The sequence below is a fragment of the Megalobrama amblycephala genome, linkage group LG11, assembly GCF_018812025.1.
Source record: "Megalobrama amblycephala isolate DHTTF-2021 linkage group LG11, ASM1881202v1, whole genome shotgun sequence".
NCBI classification, from domain to species: Eukaryota; Metazoa; Chordata; class Actinopteri; order Cypriniformes; family Xenocyprididae; genus Megalobrama; species Megalobrama amblycephala.
Genome location: NC_063054.1, coordinates 24,604,699 through 24,624,836, shown reverse-complemented (window position 1 = coordinate 24,624,836; position 20,138 = coordinate 24,604,699). Strand labels below are relative to the sequence as shown.

At 36.7% G+C, this 20,138-nt stretch overlaps 1 protein-coding gene across 5 annotated transcripts in view; it reads left to right on the top strand.

Moving 5' to 3' along the window:
- adgb (androglobin) overlaps positions 1–20,138 on the top strand; it is a 54,869-nt gene that overhangs the window by 12,921 nt on the left and 21,810 nt on the right. For 2 of the 5 annotated variants that reach the window (XM_048206905.1, XM_048206903.1), the window contains exons 9-15: positions 2,907–2,995; positions 3,620–3,794; positions 3,894–3,981; positions 7,218–7,359; positions 12,359–12,401; positions 16,533–16,716; positions 16,855–16,918. In XM_048206905.1, the coding sequence (XP_048062862.1) occupies positions 2,907–2,995; positions 3,620–3,794; positions 3,894–3,981; positions 7,218–7,359; positions 12,359–12,401; positions 16,533–16,716; positions 16,855–16,918 (785 nt within the window). The remainder of the gene's footprint in view (positions 1–2,906; positions 2,996–3,619; positions 3,795–3,893; positions 3,982–7,217; positions 7,360–12,358; positions 12,402–16,532; positions 16,717–16,854; positions 16,919–20,138) is intronic. The other 3 variants (XM_048206908.1, XM_048206907.1, XM_048206904.1) reach the window with 3 other exon arrangements.

Here is a 20,138-nt window from a genome sequence, read left to right as displayed (position 1 = left end):
AAATTATTTTTTTTGACTAGAAATTACTTTTTGTGAGTGCGATCTCTATAAAATGAGTTTTTGAAAATCCTTATTCAGTCATCATAAAAGGATTGGAAAGTTCATGGAAAATCTTTGATCCGAAAGTTTGGGGTCCTTCGGTATTTTGATATTTCACACTTGATTTTTCTTGTATGCTAAGAGGAAGAACAAAGACAAACCATTCAGCCCAATGCAGCTATCCATCCAAATCAAAGTCAGGGTTTTTTTTTTTTTTTTGTCTTGTACTTGTGCAAATATATATATATGCATTTTCATACATGGTACTTTCCCCTCTCTCCTCACCATACATTATTCACTCTGAAAAATGTAGTTGAATATTTGATTTTCATACATTTTCATACCCTATATGCTCTCTGAAAACATATTAATAATTCGCAGCCAATGTGCCATTGAGCTCTCAGTATAGGGGTGGTGATCTGTTTAGCAAGGAATTATGGGTAAAATGACCTATAAGTGTCAGTCTGCCCCCTCTAACCGCTCGTCATCAGGTAGCACCCTCTTCCTTCTCCATGCATCACTTCTTCTGCAGGTTCATGCATTATGGAGTCAGTGCCATAGCTTTCACTGCTAGATGTGTATCATGAGCATGAATAAATAAAACAACCCCTTTTCTGTGATTGGGCACGTGTTTGTGTGTGCATAACTGTATTTGTGTTTGCACTGAAGAAGTGTGCGACAGTGTTAATCTGCATGAGTGTTTGTGTCAGACTGTGAACAGAGCGCCAGTGTTTTTCTCTCAGGTAGTGTGATCTGAATTGAATTATATGGCATGGCCTCGGGCGAGTACTATCAATTCTGTCACTGTGCAGTTTATGCCTGAAATATGCAAGGAGAGCAAAGATGCATGCACACACTCACACATACACAATATGCATCAATTTACACCAACCTGCTTTGAAAAGCTCAGTGCTGTTTTGATAAGGAGGTGTAATTTTCAGTACGCATGTAAACATGGATTTCCGACAGGTCTATGGAGACTAACAATTTGATGAGTCTATTGAGGCTAATGGTTTGCTGTTCAGATAGACCGTTTTGGATAATTGGTTTCTGTAAGTGAGTGGTTCAGATTACACTGGGATAATGCGATGTTTGCTGCTGAAATTCACTTTCTCTCTCTCGTTATCCTTCACAAACATTCTTTGTTTGCTCTGTCCTTTTATCTATAGGGTCCTTTAATCCATATAATGAATCCATCCCCTCTGTTATCCTCTCACTCCCTCTGGGTGTTTGATACTAATTAATGGGCTGGAAATTATAACATGCTTTGACATATATCACTTTGGCACCGTGGCCTAGATCTTCAGTGCCTAAAGGGGAATCTCTTATTGAAACATACACACATGATCGCTGTTCATTCTATTTATGGCACTTTCCATGAATAGGACACAAAATAGGTCCAGCACCTCTTGAAGTCATTTTTTTAATCAAATTGTAAAAGGTGGTGCTTAACCTTTAGAAAGTGTGGATTGTCAACCTCAGTCATTTTATTTTCCATATCTTGCCAATATTATATGCACCAGTTTATTTTCTATTTTCTCTGAGGTTTGCAGCCCCGTTTATTGCATTTTGAACAAGCCTAAACACAGTTTAAATTCTTCTTTCCCAAGTTAAAAAAAGTTCACTAGCTAGCTTGGGCTCAAAAGTTGGCTCGTAATTACTGGTAAACTTAATTAAAGAAAATTAAGAAAAGTATCCAATAACTTGAACGGCAGGGTTGTTCATATAAATGGTGGGACACAGCTAAATTAAATTTTTTGGCAATTCAAATTAGTTTATAAATACATTTATACTTATGAATAATATTTTTTTATTCATATTTGTATTGTTATTGGATTGTCAAAATTATGGTGTTTGATTATAATTGTTGAATATAGTCAAGAAGATCAAGGTGGGACAGTCTAAAATTAAAATTACAAAAATGACAATTTTTGCTATCACAAAATTTCTCTCTCTCTATATATACACATATATTTTTATATCATGACAACTCTCTGAAGATTGTTAGCATGGTAATGGATATGACAATGTTAATGTATTTGGTCTTGGCGGATTAGATCTGCTACACTGCTGCTGCTGTAGATTATTGCTGCTGTTGATTATTGCTGCAGAGCAAGTACGGAAACTTGCTACTGCCAATACATACGTTGATTTGCTGCTATGAGTAAGACATAGTGCTGCTGTGCAAATAGCATATATCAATAACCCATAGCAGATCTATACAGGTGGAGCTGGGGAAGGTGGAGGGTTTAGAGGAACTCTGAAGTGCGCTGCAACTGCTATAGTGAATGTAACCAGCCATTTAAATGTGTGAGCAACAACCTCATTGGCTGCAGATGTGACATGGACCAATCAGCTTGTGCCAGTAGTTAACATTGTAATTATCATCAGCTTGCGTTAAGACCCATCTGCCTGCGCCATCTAGAGTTTCATGACAGAACTATGTATATATACAGTATATTGCTAACAAGACAATTAGGGCAGGGCACTGATAGCCTGATATGAGATTAGAGATGGCCTTGGGAGATGAGGATCAAACACTGATAACACAGTGCCTCTGTTCCTTCCTCTCACTGGAAGTTTGCGTGCTGGGTGAATTAGGAAAATATGGCTTGACAGATTTCAGTGCCCTCTCTGCTGTTCATGCCTTTGTCTTTGAAACTCACGCCTTGATCTATCCACTTGTTCTTTCTTCCTCTTATTCAAGGCTGTGCTCCATTCATTTGATTATGCTTTAAGTATTAAAGAGACGGAAGTCTGACAACAGGGAAAAAAGTTCATCTTAGATTTTAGGGCCTAAAAATGACATTTCCTTTCATGTATAATTCTTTTAGTCTTCTTCACACTCTTTCTTCTTTCTGATTTAGCCACTGGTCCTATTCCTCAGATGGTAGTGTGTGCCAGTTACCAGCCCTTGCACCTGCTGGAGAAAAGGACCTCAGTGCTTACAAGGATGGTAAGCACATGTTTTTAATCTGTAATCTTTTGGTTCAGTAAGTTTTTTAAATAAATGCTGTTAGGTTTTTTTCATTAGAGAATTGTGAAAACATTTTATTATTTATTACACCAAATCAGATTTTTGAAGTATCATGTGACACTGAAGACTGGAGTTATGACTGCTGAAAATTCAGCTGTATTTTTGATCAAATAAATGCAACCTTGATGACCATGAAAGATTTCTTCCAAAAATATTAAAAATCTGACTAACCCCATTCATGGAATGATATAATATAATATAATATAATATAATATAATATAATATAATATAATATAATAAACAGTATCATAGCAATATCATTGTATAGCATGAGAATGGGGTCACCCATATGATATGACTCATGGCAGTACTCTTGCTTTATTAGCTTTAGACCAATATTCTTACCCAGCTTGTTTGATATTACTCCTCCACTGCACACACTTATCTAAAGTTCATTAATGTAAAACCTGCCCCAAATGGTACTCTCCCTCCCTCTATCTTAGTCTCAAGCAATATTTGGCTCTGTTTGGATTAGTGCTGGCTGTCTAATCTGCTATTAAGTTTTTCTCTATAATCTATGATCATGGTGGGTGTGTTCTCCAGGCTGATTCGTCTGAGAGTCTGAGGCAGTATGGGCTCTCTCAGCTCTTCAGTCACCCTGTGCTACTCACCTGCACTCGAGACTGCCCCCTAGTGGCCCCTCCCAAGGAACCCCCAGTTCCTCAATGGAAACTCATCCGCCCCCGCAAGCAGACTAACATCACAGATGAGCCCAAGGGTAACACGTGTGTTTTTATGTGTACATGTGTTTTAATTTCTCATGTAATTATTATGATAATTGCTTAGGTTGGGTCAAACTGATGTTTATGCCCTTTAGAACCCACTGTTCAGAAGCCAGAGCAGTTCATTGAGGTTTCCAGCCCCTTCATCAACTTTAAACTCATGACTATGGCTGCACATGACATGTAAGCTCTGTGTATGTGTATGTGTGTGTGTGTACTGCAGACTAAGCTACCAATTACATTATAGAAAAATAGCCAAGCTAACCTGAAAACTAGAGAAAGTCAGTAATGTATTTACTTGCAGTACAGAATTGTTTACAAGCTGCACATGCAGGTGTTTAACTTAATAAAGACTTCTTTATTGCTGGCTAATGATAGGATGCATTTCCAGATATAGTGTCCAGAATTGAATGTAGGCATCATCAGGGGACGACAACTAGGAACTGTGTGTGTGTGTGTGTATGTGTGGTGAAGCTTAAAGGAATACTTCACCTAAAAATGAAAATTTCATAATTTTCTCAGCGTCATGTTAGCCGCATGTCAGCCTCATCTGTGGTGCATGAAAGAAGGAAACAGGTTTTGGAATGACATGGGATGATGACAGAATTTTCATTTTTTGGTGAACTTTCCCTTTAACGTCCCTAACCATTTTTTGATTTATCTCACAAAAAGACAACAAAACCACTAATTTCTGACAATAATTACAAATGTCCAACAAATGTCCCACTAAATGCTCTTTTTGTTCCTATTAATGTTTTACAGAGTGAAAAAACATTTCTTGCCTAGATCGCAAACCACTTCATGATGAGTCATTGGAAAGAACTGACTCGAAATGCAGACGTGGACAAAATTGTTGGTACCCTTGATAAATATGATCAAAGTTGACTGTAAAAATAAATCTGCAATGTGTATCCTTTTGATCTTTAATTCACAAAATTAGCAAAAATCTAACCTTTCATTGAAGGAAAAGAATTGAAAGTGGGGGGGAAATTACATTATGAAATAAATGTTTTTCTCCAAAACACGTTGGCCACAATTATTGGCACCCTTTTATTCAATACTTTTTGCAACCTCCTTTTGCCAAGATAACAGCTCTAAGTCGTCTTCTATAATGCCTGATGAGTTTGGAGAACACCTGACAAGAGATCAGAGACCATTCCTTCATACAGAATCCCTCCAGATCCTTCAGATTCCGAGCTCCATGTTGGTGCTTCTTCTCTTGAGTTCACTCCACTCATTTTCTTTAGGGTTCAGGTCATGGGATGGCCATGGCAGAAGCTTCATTTTATGCTCAGTGACACATTTTTGTGTTGGTTTTGATGTTTGTTTTGGATCATTGTCCTGATGGAAGATCCAACCACGGCCCATTATAGGATTTCTAGCAGAAGCAGTCAAATTTTGATTTTTTATCTGTTAGTATTTGATAGAATCCATGATACCATGTATCTGAACAAGATGTCCAGGACCTCCAGCAGAAAAATAGGCCCACAACATTAAAGATCCAGCAGTATATTTAACCGTGGGCATGGAATACTTTTTATCCATATGTGCACCAAACCCATCTGGTGGGTTTGCTGCCAGAAAGCTCTTTTTTAGTTTCATCTGACCATAGAAACCGGTCCCATTTGAAGTTCCAGTCTGACAACTGAATATGCTGGAGATTGTTTCTGGATGAGAGCAGAGGATTTTTCTTGAAACCCTCCCGAACATCTTGTGGGGATGTAGGTGCTGTTTGATTATTTTTTTAGGCTTTCTGAGACTCAAGACTCAACTAATCTCTGCAATTCTCCAGCTGTGATCCTTAGAGAGTCTTTGTCCACTCAAAATTTCCTCCTCACCGCGCATTTGGACGATTTAGACGCACGTCCTCTTCCGGCAGATTTGAAACATCTTTAGTTGATTGGAACTTCTTAATTATTGCCCTGATAGTGGAAATGGGCATTTTCAATGCTATTTTCTTACAGCCACTTTCTATTTTGTGAAGCTTAACAATCTTTTGCAGCACATCAGAACTATATTCTTTGGTTTTACTCATTGTGATGAATGATTAAGGGAATTTGGCCTCTGTGTTATCTCATGTTTATACTCCTGTGGAACAGGAAGTCGTGGCAGGACAATATACTGGCACTGGGAATATACTTCAGAGATATTTTACTCAAAACATTTTAGGGGTGCCAATAATTGTGGCCAATGTGTTTTGGAGAAAAACAGTTCAGACAGGACCACTTTGGCAAGTTACGTTGAGTTTATTGAAACAAAAGTTATCTTTGGCGGTATGGTTCCTTATGGGGGTTCTTGCTCCGAAATTAATTGAACATACAAGAGCTTTAACATTAACCCCCATGGAACCATCAGCTTGGAAATACATAGACAATTAAAACACTTCAGTTATGTCTTTAAAAGTGAACAGTGGTAATCTTACTGTAGCTTGGTTATGAGGATGAGTGTCTCTCAGCAGAGAGGTCCATGAAAGCTAGGACTTGAAAGCCTTAGTAATCTGAAACAAAAGAAGACAACCAGAGGGAGCACAGTAATATGCTCATGCTTGTAATGGGGAGGGAGAGAGGGTTGCGAGCAGTTTGAGCATACTTACCGAGCAGAAATGCCACGTATATATGTCCCCGGTCTAATAGGAGAATGGTAGTGATTGGAGTGATTTGACAGCTGACCGTGTCAGCTGGTCGCAGTACTATGCCTATGTGGCCTCACTGAAGTAACGCTGCACTCAATTTATTTCATAATGTGATCTTCTCCCCACTTTCAATTCTTTTCCTTCAATGAAAGGTTAGATTTTTGCTAATTTTACGAATTAAAGATCAAAAGGGTAAACAATGCAGATTTATTTTTACAGTCATCTTTGATCATATTTATCAAGGGTACCAACAATTTTGTCCATGTCTGTATCTATTTGCAAATCAGGCATCAATAGATCTGATTCTAACAGAGCTAACGATGCCGACAGAAAATGCCGGACATTTGTAGTGAGGCTACTACTTAACACTGTACATGTACACAAGTGCATTGTATGTACTGTACATGTACATTCTTTTATAGGCCCAGTGGTAATGAGTACTTTGCTTTTTCATATCAATCAATTGATAATACACAATTTCTCAGATACATCAATGGGAAACATAAACCTAATGGAAAAGTTTTGGTCTGTAATGTCATAACTGAACCAATGACATTGCTGCAACCCACCAGGCATGAATTATTTAGAGTGTCTGAATATGAGCTTTGTTTTAATTTCAGGTATTTTTTCTTTAGTTGCACATGTGAGTACATTAGTGTGCTAAAAGCAGTAATTGGCTGTGTGGGAGAGTCAGACAGGGACAGAGACTGTGGTTCTCATTGTGCTGCTCGCATATTCAGTCATATGTTTGTTATTACATTTTTTTTTTGTGTGTGTCTGTTTTTAGGGAGCAGGGAGGTGTAAAGAGGCGTGGGTATAACTCTAATCTCTCCTCCTTTTCCGAAATGGATGATAGTGAAGATGACCACACTCGAAATGACATCACCCAGAGCAGCCTTAATACACTGGACATCAATGAAACCACTCAGGTAGGCCTGAGGGAAATGGATAACTGGTTTTAAATCGCAAGTATTATGTGATGTCCACTACTGTTTAAAAGTTTGAGGTCAGTGAGATGTTTTAATGTTTTTAAAAGAAGTGTTACGCTCACCAAGACTGTATTTATTTGATCAAAAATACAATAATAGTTTTATATAAAAATTATGAATTTGTTTTATTTTTTTATTCCTGTCATTTTCTCTGATTATTATCAAGGTTAAAAACAGTTGTGCTGCTTAATATTTTTGTTGATATGTTTTTAATTTGGCAGGCTTCTTCGATAAACAAAAAAAGCATTTATTTGAAATAGAAACGTTTTGTAACATTATAAATAAATGCATACTTGTTGATTTAACTATAAATGTCTTTCAAATCTTACTGACCCCAAACTTTTAAACAGTAGTGTATGTCGTATGAATGGTGACTGGTCTCTCTGAACAGATTCAGTCGAGGGTTTGACTGTACTCCAGGGGTTGCGCTGTTGATGCACAGCATTCTGGCAGTGTGTTTCAGTTTATGCCATCTGTACAAGCAGTGTGCATCAAAATGTTCTGCTCTCTGGCTATAGTGCGACTGGTGGCCGGGAGGCCGAGACAGGCTATGACATCCTCTAACGCCTCTCTTTTTCCAGCTCCAATGTCACTCTGCCTGTCTCCCTAATCAAGAGAGCGCCACTGGCAGATCCAGTATTAGAGAGATGGAGAAAGAGAGAGAATGGTAAAACATGCGTGCCTCGTTACATAAAAGGACAGGTCGTGTCCTCGCAATGGTATAAAAAGCAGCACAATTAGCCTGTCAGTCATCAGAGTGGATGTCTCACAGGGGGGTCAGCTCAGATCGGACTGAGACCGATAGCTTCCATGTCGTTTGTAAGATAATTGTCCAAGTGTGTGTGCCTGTGGGATCTAATAGGATTGCTGTACCCTTACAGTAATAGTTCGCCCAAAAATAAAATCATCAATGTCATTTTTTTTTTACTTACAGTCGTTTCAAATCCGTGATTATTTACCCTCTCTGGTCTTTTCCATATAATGAAAGTGAATGAAAACTGGGGCTGTCAAGCTGTAAAATCACAATAAAAACACCATGAAAGTATAAGAAAAAGGTCCAAATGACTCACGTTCACTTATTCAGAGTCTTCTGATGCAATTTTGGGCCTTTTTTCACATAAAACATAGAATTTTAAATTTTTTATCATTTAACATTTTTATAGTTACCATTCATGGTGCGAACCAAGTGTGCCACACAAGTTCTGAAAACTGAAGCCAAAGCATTTCGATCGCCTCCTAGTGGCTGGCTGCAGTATAGACCTAACCCTAACCCTAACCCCGCCCTCTCCATGTAATGGAATGGGACACGAGCCAAACTAAAAAATCCAATTACATTTTTTTTTCCAAAGATGGTTTCTGTTATTTTATGTTGTTCTCATCAGGCAGATCTATGTTCAAGTGTTATTTCCCAATAAGTTTGGTTTTAGTAAGTTTTTTGATGCTATAAAAATGGGGTGTAACGTCATGATTGACAACTGTGCTTGCGATTTGAGTCTGCGGGAGTGGGAGTGGGAGTGTGAGCGGGACCTTGATACCGTGGCTTCACCTCAGGACTACTAATGTGCAGATTCAGGCTCTAAACGATATAAATGGCAACGACCTTTAATGTGATATTTTTTGTCAAGTTTTTTCTACAGTGGAAGGAAGCAGAGATGCCCTGTCCATCTTTTACAGTCTATAGTTTGAATGGGCCTTAGAGCGTTCATGAGAGAAGTACTGATTCATGAACAATATACGAGTCAGATTTTGCTAGAAGTTCACAAGTTCACAAGTTCCAGTCAGATTGATTTGATGATCTGTTAAAGATGGCAGTAAAGTTCATTAACTCACCCTCGTGTTGTTCTAAAATTGTATGATTTGTTCTTCGGAAGAACAGAAAAGATTATGTTTTTTTTGAGGAATGTTGGGTACTATTGACGTTGCATTGACATCCATTGAATGGACAAAAAACACTGAGACATTTCTCAAAATGTAATTTTCTATGTTCCACAGAAGTAGGGAAACATGAGAGTGAGAAAATGATAACAGAGTTTACATTTTTGAGTGAACTATCCCTTTAAAGCTACACTATGTAACTTTTGGCCCTCTAGTGTCTGATGCATAAAACTACAAATTACTTGCGGAGGAACATTGATTTGTGCTTCAGCTCCTCTATTTTGCTCAATAATCTGATGGTGCCTATGGTTACAGGTGATTGCCTTATCAGTGCCAATGACACTAGCAACATTAGAACTCCCCAATAACAAAAGTCTGATATCTGGATAATACTGTATGTCCTACAAGCAGGTAAGCAGCTTATAAGCTGCTGTTGTTTTGACTCGTTGAAAACTGTTTGTTTTAAAACAATGTTATGAAAGTCTGGCAACATTGACCTTAGTCATAATGACTATTCATTTAAGATAAGATACAGTTGTGTAAATTTTAAAGGTGCTCTAGAACTTTTTTTAAAAGATGTAATATAAGTCTAAGGTGTCCCCTGAATGTGTCTGTGAAGTTTCAGCTCAAAATACCCCATAGATTTTTTTTAATTCATTTTTTTAACTGCCTATTTTGGGGCATCATTATAAATGAGCCGATTCAGGGCTGCTGGCCCTTTAATTGCTCGTGCTCCCCGCCCACGGAGCTCGCGCTTGCCTTAAACAACATAAAAAAAGTTCAAACAGCTAATATAACCCTCAAAATGGATCTTTACAAAGTGTTCGTCATGCAGCATGTCTAATCGCGTAAGTACAGTGTTTATTTGAATGTTTACATTTGGTTATGAATGAGTTTGATGGTGCTCCGTGGCTAACGGCTAACATTACACACTGTTGGAGAAATTTATAGAGAATAAAGTTGTGTTTATGAATTATACAGACTGCAAGTGTTTAAAAATGAAAATAGCGACGGCTCTTGTCTCCGTGAATACAGTAATAAACGATGGTAACTTTAACCACATTTAACAGTACATTAGCAACATGCTAACGAAACGTTTAGAAAGACAATTTACAAATATCACTAAAAATATCATGTTATCATGGATTATGTCAGTTATTATTGCTCCATCTGCCATTTTTCACTATTGTTCTTGCTTGCTTACCTAGTCTGATGATTCAGCTGTGCTGCTCCAGACGTTAATACTGGCTGCCCTTGTGTAATGCCTTTCATAATGTTGGGAACATGGGCTGGCATATGCAAATATTGGGGGCGTACACCCCGACTGTTACGTAACAGTCGGTATTATGTTGAGATTCGCCTGTTCTTCGGAGGTCTTTTAAACAAATGAGATTTATATAAGAAGGAGGAAACAATGGAGTTTGAGACTCATTGTATGTCTTTTCCATGTACTGAACTCTTGTTATTTAACTATCTCAAAGTAAATTCAATTTTTGAATCAAGGGCACCTTTAAAACTTGGCTTGGCTATTTATAGGCAAATAGACCAAAGCAGCAACTGGTTTAGAGATTGACTGTTTTATTAGCATAATTGTTTTGTGAACTTAGCCAATGAACAGCAAATGTGATGCTATGCAAATATGTTGATGCGTGTTTTCATTTTTGTTTAGCGCAGGTTCTACATTAGAACGCAGACTCATTATTGGCCGGTTCCTGTGTCAGCATCACATGCTGCTCACATGAACAGCCTCTGCCAATACTGAGCCAGCGTTCTGATGTAGATCCTTGAAGCGCTAAACGTAAACAGCATATATGACACATAAGATTTTGAATAAAGTCGTTATTTTGTGCACAAAAAGTATTCTCGTCACTTCATAAAATTAAGGTTGAACCACTGCAGTCACGTCGACTGTTTTAATATTGTCTTCTTTAGTACCTTTCTGGACCTTGAAAGTGGTGAGTCATATATTTTGCAGATTTTATCAAAAATATCTTAATTTGTGTTCAGAAGATGAACGAAGGCCTTAGGCGTGTGGAACGACATGAGCGTGAGTAATTAATGACAGAATTTTCATTTTTGGGTGAACTAACCTTTTAAGTAGCTATTGGATCATGCCCTGAGAAATGAGTGGTGAGGTCACCTGATATGATTTAGACATATTATTGAGTTTTTGATAATGTTGTAAGCTGAATTAGGTATAAACAGGAGCTGTTTTACCACAGTAATGTGTGGAATGCACCCTGAGATGTTTACTGCCATATTAAAAACAAACACACTTCGCTAGAGACTTTCTCTTCTCTTCTCTTCTCTTCTCTTCTCTTCTCTTCTCTTCTCTTCTCTTCTCTTCTCTTCTCTTCTCTTCTCTTCTCTTCTCTTCTCTTCTCTTCTCTTCTCTTCTCTTCTCTTCTCTTCTCTTCTCTTCTCTTCTCTGCATTCCTCCGTTCCTTTCTCCCCCTTCTCCTCACCTCAGATCCGTGGTGAGTCACAGTCTATCTCTGAATCACTGGTGCTGTCGTTCGTTAGATGTGGCATAGAGAGAGCCCCTAATTGTCCTCCACATTTAAATTGCACAGTCGGACGACTCCTCAGGCTTTAAAAGGCTTTCTAAGTGACACGAGGTTGGGTTCAATCATGGAAAAAAAAAGCACATTGGAGAAGTTTCTAAGGCCTTCAGCTGGATTGTTTCCATGGCACCACACTGTTAGTTAAAGGGTAAAAAAAAGAACATTTGAATAGTTTTACAAAAAGGTGTCTCAATTAGCGGGTGAAGACTGACATGCTAATCAAAACCGTGTCCCCTAATCCTGTCACCATCCTAGTGCCCTTAATGTTTATGGCACTCGCTCTCTTGTGAGCAGTTAATTGAAGGAGAAAACCCTCTCTGGTGCGAGTCCAGATGTCAGATTAGAGGATTTCTCATCGTGTTCTGGAAGCCAAACGGGCTCAGCACATGCTGACTGGATGAATGTGGACGTTCTCTGTCTCCCCTGCTTTCCTCTGCCCTCCTCTGCCATGTCTCTCCTTGCTCACCCTGTGCACTTTTTATCCTCCCATTTTCCCCCAGGTAACAGCAGAGGACAAGAAAAAGGACGACAGCATCGCCAACGGTAAGACATGTCTCCATAAGCATTGCCACTGTACAGTCCATCCTGTCACTCGAACACTTATCGTAAACTGTAATGTGCCATATATGTAAATAATCGTATGTAAAGCTCATATTAGCCAGTTACATTTGGCAATATGTGTTACGTATCTCAGTTAGCAGTTACAATGAAAATTTGAAGTTGAAAGCTGATCCAGAAATGCCTTGAGCGAAATATATATTTATTCACATAAACCATGCCATCATTTATAAGCTTTTTCACTTGAAAGATTGGGAAAGCATTACTCATTTTCAATTGAGTGCTTCTGTAACAGTGTGGAATAGAAATGAAAGTGAAGTGAAAGAATGAGTTTGTAAAGGCAGACGATAATTCGCCTCACTTATATCCCTCCAGTCATTGTTTAGCCATCAGAGTAGTGAGGCTAATAGCTGCTGTAATGATATGATAGCTGGCTGCCTTCACAATTGCACTTTCTCGTTTATCCCACTCTTCCTCCATCCAATTCATCTTCTTTTCATCAGCACAAACACAGATGCACACACACACAGATGCATGGCATCTTCTTTATCTCTGTGATCATGATCGTGCGCTCGCCCCTCATCACGACAGGCCAATTATGTGCTTTCCCAGAGAGCCCAGTGTGTTGCTTAGTAACACCTGTGGATAAGTAAATGGAGTGAATGGCTTTGCTACGGCATCTATATTCTCATGGTTTAATATGTCAGAACACCACACTGAGCGTAATGAGTTAAAGCTGCAATATATAACAGTATTTCACTTAATTGCCATAATGAACTGAGTGACACCAATGAAAGAGCATTTATAAATTCAATATGGTGCAACTGATTGGCTTAATGAGCTCTACTGATTGGCACCACTGAGATAATCATGGTATCCTTTTCTTTTTTTTTTTAATGACTCACATTTGCAATGTTGGAGAGTTACCGCTAACTTAACCTAATTTTTCAGTAGCGTAACAGTAGTTCAACTGTTTTAAAAATATTGTAAGTTTTCAAGCTACTTTTCTAATAACTAGCAGCTGAATGCTAATATGCTATTACTGGTTTATTGCTGGTAAAGTGATCAAATATAGTGCAAATTAACCTATAGTGCACTTCAAAAAAATGATTCGCTGATTCATTTGATTCCCTGCACAGAAGTCCCTGTCAGCCTAGAAAGTTTATCTTTCCAAGAAAACCAATCTATCCTAGAAAACTAGCTTAGGCTATAGTAGTTGTTCGATTGTTGTTTAACATCTTTACTGCTATCATGAAATGGAAATTCACCGATTCATTTATTTTCTAAATGCCTGTAATTGATTGTGAACAATTCCTCCATGTATACATTTCTTTATTTTCTTCTTCTTCTTTTTTTGACCATGTAATTTTGAACTTTGGTAATTTTTGACTAAAAAATGTTACATTTTTTACTTTTATTTATTTATTTATTTATTTTTTACTTCATAAGAGTGGTACATATCTTGGTAACGGTTTTGGCACTTGATATGTGAACACACACACACACACAAAAATCATGGACATGATTTGAAAAGGTTAAATGGTCCTGAAAAAAATAGTCACACTTGTACTGTTCACTGTCAAAAATTACCGCATTGGAAATGAATGGGAGGGAAACATTTGGTGGAAACATTTGGTACTGCGCCCAAATAAAATCTTACTGAAAGCTCTTTTTAAAATATATAAATCTCAAATTTGGAACACAACTTGTTTAGATTTATGGCTTTGGTTTTCTCACAGTTTTAAAGTAAAACATGTTTTGGAAAATATACACTACCGCTCAAAAGTTTGGGATCGGTAAGATTTTTAATGTTTTTAAAAGAAGTTTCGTCTGCTCACCAAGGGTGCATTTACTTAATTAAAAATACAGTAAAAACAGTAATATTGTGAAATATTATTACAATTTAAAATGGCTGTTTTCTATTTGAAAATATTTTAAAATGTAATTCATTCTTGTGATGGCAAAGCTGAATTTTCAGCATCGTTAGTGTAGTCTTCAGTGTCACATGATCCTTCAGAAATCATTCTAATATGTCAATTTGCTGCTCAAGAAACATTTATTGTTTACAATTGTACAAAATATTTTTTTCAGGGTTCTTTGATGAATAGAAAGTTCAAAGGAACAGTGTTTATCTGAAATCTAATCTTTTGTAACATTATAAATGTCTTTACTGTCACTTTTGATCGATTTAATGCATCCTTGCTGAATAAAAGTATTAATTTCTTTTCAAAAAATTAAAAATAAAAATTCTTACTGACCCCAAACTTTTGAACGGTAGTGTAAAATGTTACAAAAGCTTTGTATTTTAGATAAATGCTGTTCTTTTGAACTTTCTATTCATCAAGGAATCCTGTTTTTAACATTGATAATAATAACAAATATTTCTTGAGGAACTAATCATCATATTAGAATGATTTCTGAAGGATCATGTGACACTGAAGACTGGAGTAATGATGCTGAAAATTCAGCTTTGCCAACACGAGAATAAATTACTTTGTAAAATATATTCAAATAGAAAACAGTTATTTTAAATTGTAGTAATTTTTCACAATATTACTGTTTTTACTGTATTTTTAATTAAATAAATTAAGCCTTGGTGAGCAGACAAAACTTCTTTTAAAAACATTAAAAATCTTACTGATCCCAAACTTTTGAGCGGTAGTGTATATTTCATATAAAATTTTAAAATTGTATTTTTATGCATTTTTCATAATAATAAACTTAAACTTCTATAACTTTTTTTGTTTCACATTTTTAACTTCAGCAACAATCTGCCAAGTGTCTTTAAAAAGAGACCAAACTTAAAGGGTTAGTTCACCCAAAAATGAAATTTCTGTCATTAAGTACTCACCCTCATGTCGTCCCAAACCCGTAAGACCTTTGTTCATCTTCGGAACACAAATTAAGATATTTTTGATGAAATCCGACGGTTTCTGATCTATACATTGGCAGCAACATCATTGCACATTTTGAGGTCCAGAAAGGTATTAAAGACAACGTTACTACAGTGGTTTAACCTTAATGTTATGAAGCGACGAGAAGACAACTTTATTTAACAGTTTGAACTGTTGTCATACGCAGTTGTAGTTAATGCACTGCAGGCTTCCACGTTTATGTCCGAATGCCGGCTCAGTATTGGTCGAAGCTGTACACCAGAGGGTGAGGGTGAGTACTTAATGACAGAAATTTTATTTTTAGGTGAACTAACCCTTTAAGCCTGTGCTCCAAAGCATTCAAGATTTATGACAGTTTAAGCTGGAAATTTTATTTTTAGTTCTATGTTCAAAAAGTGATTAACATGTATAAATGGATCATAACCATTCCATAAATATAATTTAGTACCATAAAATCCCCTAAAAATACAAAACATTAAATAAAAAACATTGTCGAACTAAAATATAATACATTAATTTCATTGAAATAAAAATAAAAAATCAGTAATTTTTTATAGCCACACGAGGAGCACCAGAGGGTTAATCAAATGATCATAAATCTAACTTATCTCTGGTACCTTATGACAATCAAAATACAAGCATAAATCCACCCCTTTCTTAAAATCAACGGTAAGCTTACATCCGGATCTGCCTATCCAATCAACAACCGATGGATAGAACCAAGTCTCCATCCCTTACTTTTTCTTTTCGATAGTCCGTTTAACTCGGATAACTCGAAAAAATTGGTCACTACTTCCAATTCATCACAACTTGAAATTTTGAGTAGCTCCCATTATTAGGTCCTGTACAATGTTCAATATAGATTTGTCAATAAGATGTTATTTTTTAAAGATTTCTCTTGATTTATTTCCAAATAAAATTGTTTGAAAAGGTTTGTAAAAAAAAGTTAAGCAAACAAAACAGCTTTTATTGTATGGATGTAGTAGCCATGCTAATATAGTATCTCTTTGTATTTATTCAGAGAATCTCATTACAAACGTCTGCGCAGGAAATTACAAATCACTTCGGGCCTTTGTTATTGCATATCATGTGTAATACAGCCTTACTGTTTTCGCATTGAAAAAGGCAAGGTCATGTGTATGTGTATTCTTGCCAGCATTTCATTGCTTACTTAGTTTGTAATAGACTGTTGTATAACATTTTTTTTTCTTCAATCTCCAAGATACAGAAGGAGTGGAGTCAACTCCAGGCCCTGACAAAGAGATAGATGGAAAAGATAAGGAGAGGGTGCAGACAGCCAAGGAGTCCAGTGCTGCATTTCTTCAGTCCCAGGATGCATTAGCATCAGACAAACCTCTGCTTCTGGAGACCTGGGTGGACCTGCACAACTTTACTAAATGCTTCCAGTAAGGGTCAATCATTTCCAGCAGAAGTCTAAGCCATATTATGCTAATCCTTTGCTATTTTGTCACATTAACTCCTCATGTTCCTCAATTCCTATTAAGCTGCTGGCTGAAATATGCTAATAATCATGTGTTTTGTAGGACGTTGCTGATTTTCCACAAGCCAAACACATATGCTCATCAATGCAAGACATCACACTTTAAGGTAGGGTTTTGAAGGAAAATACTGTAGCAACTTTTATATTAAGTGTGCCTGCAGTGCTTCCCACACATAGACTTTACTTGGGCGGGCCGCCCAGGTATAATAACGGCCGCCCAAGTATATTTGGAGACACATTTTTGCTTTTATTATTTTTATCATCTTATGCTTTTATATCCACGCAAGATAATGAAACCGTCAGAACTGTTTGCTCCGGCTAACATTCCCACGGGTGCTGCATTTTGCAAAGTCACAAGGCGGCGCTGTTGCATGTTCTACAGCATGCAACGTCAACTGGCGGCCCGCGGGCCAAATCCGGCCCGCCAGAGATTTCCATCCAGCCCCCAGAATAATACTGAATTCAGGAATAGCCTTGTAAGAGGAAAAAGTTTAGGGCTGGTCCGAATACTATTTTTTGAGCTTCGAAGCTTCGGTAGAAATGAACATCGACTATTTGAAGCTTCGGAGAGAGGGGCTGAACATATTTTTCTCTCTAATAAAGGCAGGAATCTGTGTCTGTATGTCCGTTTGCATTTTTATTATTTCGAGAACCGTTCATCCAATCGACTTCACAAGGGAGTGCAGTGTCGCATTTGGTGCAATATAGATGGACACGCGAGACGCGACACATTCAGAATTAATAAACTTTTAGTAAACTACAGTCAGAACAGCGCGAGCGGGAAGCGGCGCACCTCATGCAGGCAGGGCTTATGCTCCGAGAACGGACACTGCACTAGTGATATAAAATGCACACACACAGGTCTGTTAAATTAAGCAATACTTTTAAGGTAGTCTAATATTTTTCTGACTAACAAATTGTCACAGTAAGGGTAGATTTAAATAAAGAAAAACGAAATTTAAATAAAGAAAAAACAAAATTTAAATAAAGAAAAAACAAAATTTAAATAAAGAAAAAACAAAATTTAAATAAAGAAAAACGAAATTTAAATAAACAAAAACGAAATTAAGTTAAATTAAAAACAAGATTAATTTAGACTGATAATAACGGGTAAAAAATGCTAATACATTTTGTTTCTATTAATCTATTTTCCACAATGTCAAAGCAACAAAACACAAGCTCAGACATGCACTTCGGTCCATACAAACTCTGCTGTTCTGCGCTCTAGCCAGAGAACACTCCCGTTGCTGGAACACGAGTCGGTTCTATTTCTAGCATGCACACGTTTTCCGCGTGGCTCCACGCAGCTGAGACACTCACGCAGCCAGTGTGTCGCTGGCCTTATTCAAGGGGGAATGAGAACCGTTTCGCGGGGGATCCCAGGTGTGCAAAAAATAAAACAAAAACGAATATTCGAATGTCAAATTTTCAAATCGACCAAATATACCCACCGAACGAATATTCGAATATTCGGGTCCGTTCCATATTTATTTATTTTTAAATCTAACGAAAAAAAAAAGCCTTCTGAAAAGTAGCTTGTGCCATAGCCTGCCTTCAGTCAAGAATGACGATAAACGCATTGCTCTCATTGAACATCTTTTATTGTTTCACGTGCTCATTTTTTCACAAATGTCAAAATTTTCCTTGCCTGGGATTTGCGCACAATTGCGTGACAGTGATGGACAGCTTGACACCCTCACAAATATGAAGCCTAAAATATCGCTATCGCCCCCTGGTGGCTTGCTGCAGTACAGGTAATATGTAAAAAATAACATAAATTTGGAATTAGAATTAGTATATCAAATAATAACATATTAGGATACAATTCGAATTTTATTTTATATTACAAGTATCTGGCCCTTACAGTGTCTGCAGAGAAAAATTCTGGCCCTTGGACAAATATAGTTGATGACCCCTGTTCTACAGGCTCGCACAACAGCACTTCAGACTGCTTCAAAGTGATTCTCAATCAATGAAAAGCGCAGATTTATGCCAAGTGATTGCTAATGAACTCAAGTTGATGAATTATTACAATGTCTACTTCATGGCCTTTATATAAAATGTTTTATACGGTTGTAAGAATCTGAAGGATCAGCCTGCAATAGTACAGGCATTTCAAAATAAGAGTTCCGGTGTATTTCGGGCTTGTTTATAATTAAAAGTCACACGCTAAGTTTTTTCTCTTTCTTTTGGGCATTATTGGTATTTTGGTTACACAATAAATTGTATTTAATTTGATTTCCATTTATTTCATAGTAAATTATTGTAGTCTCCCCCACAGGAAGAAAAGACTAAGAAGATTATTTGACACATATATTATTCATTATATAAATTTTACTAGTAAAAATCCATTCACTGAGAGAGACACTATATGACAGCAAGGAGAACATAGAAAAAGGATAACCATTTAAATGCTGTAATTTTGCATAATTTACAATGCATAATAATGCATAATATTAGTATGTAAATAAATGTAACAGTATGCTATGTAATTCAAATTAATTTCAATAAATAAAAATACTGTTAAAAATCACATATTATTTGTTTGTCACATGTAGTAGACCATTTTTGTGCCGTCGGTAATATGAGGATTTTTCACCCGGCTACCACCGCAAGTATATTTCAAACCTGTGGGAAGCACTGGCCTGCATATTAATATTTTTACTACTTTACGCTAAAAATACAGTAATATTGTGAAATATTATTACAATTCAAAATAACTGTTTTATATTTTAATATATCTATTAATATATATTCAATTTATGCCTGTGATGGCAAAGCTGTATTTTCAGCAGCTATTTTTCCAGTCTTCAGTGTCACATGATCCTTCAGAAATCATTCTAATATGCTGATTTGGTTCATTTATTTTTAACATTTATTTTTATTATTTATTATTATCAATGTTGAAAACAGTTGTGCTGCTCAATATTTTTATGGAAACCGTGAGACATTTTTTTAGTTTCTTTGATAAATACAAAGTTCAAGAGAACATTAGAAATAGAACTCTTTTGTAATTGTAAATGTATTTACTGTCACTTTTGACTGTTACGCGATAGTGTAAATCACTGAGGATTGATGCATTCAGCAACGTACCATATACTGGGGGCAAAATTTAAGGTTAACCATACTTATTTTAGCTTTCTTTGTTCAGTGTACTGCCTAAAAAAAGGCCACTTTAAACACACACATTTTATTTAATAAATAAATGTTAAAAATGTATCTAAATTTATTGGATAGTTCTCTATTACTCCTAATTTTCCCATAGGATTGAGTGCGTAGCTATGATGACTAGAATTTGTTTTCCCATGCGGGTGGGCTGGGGCCCTT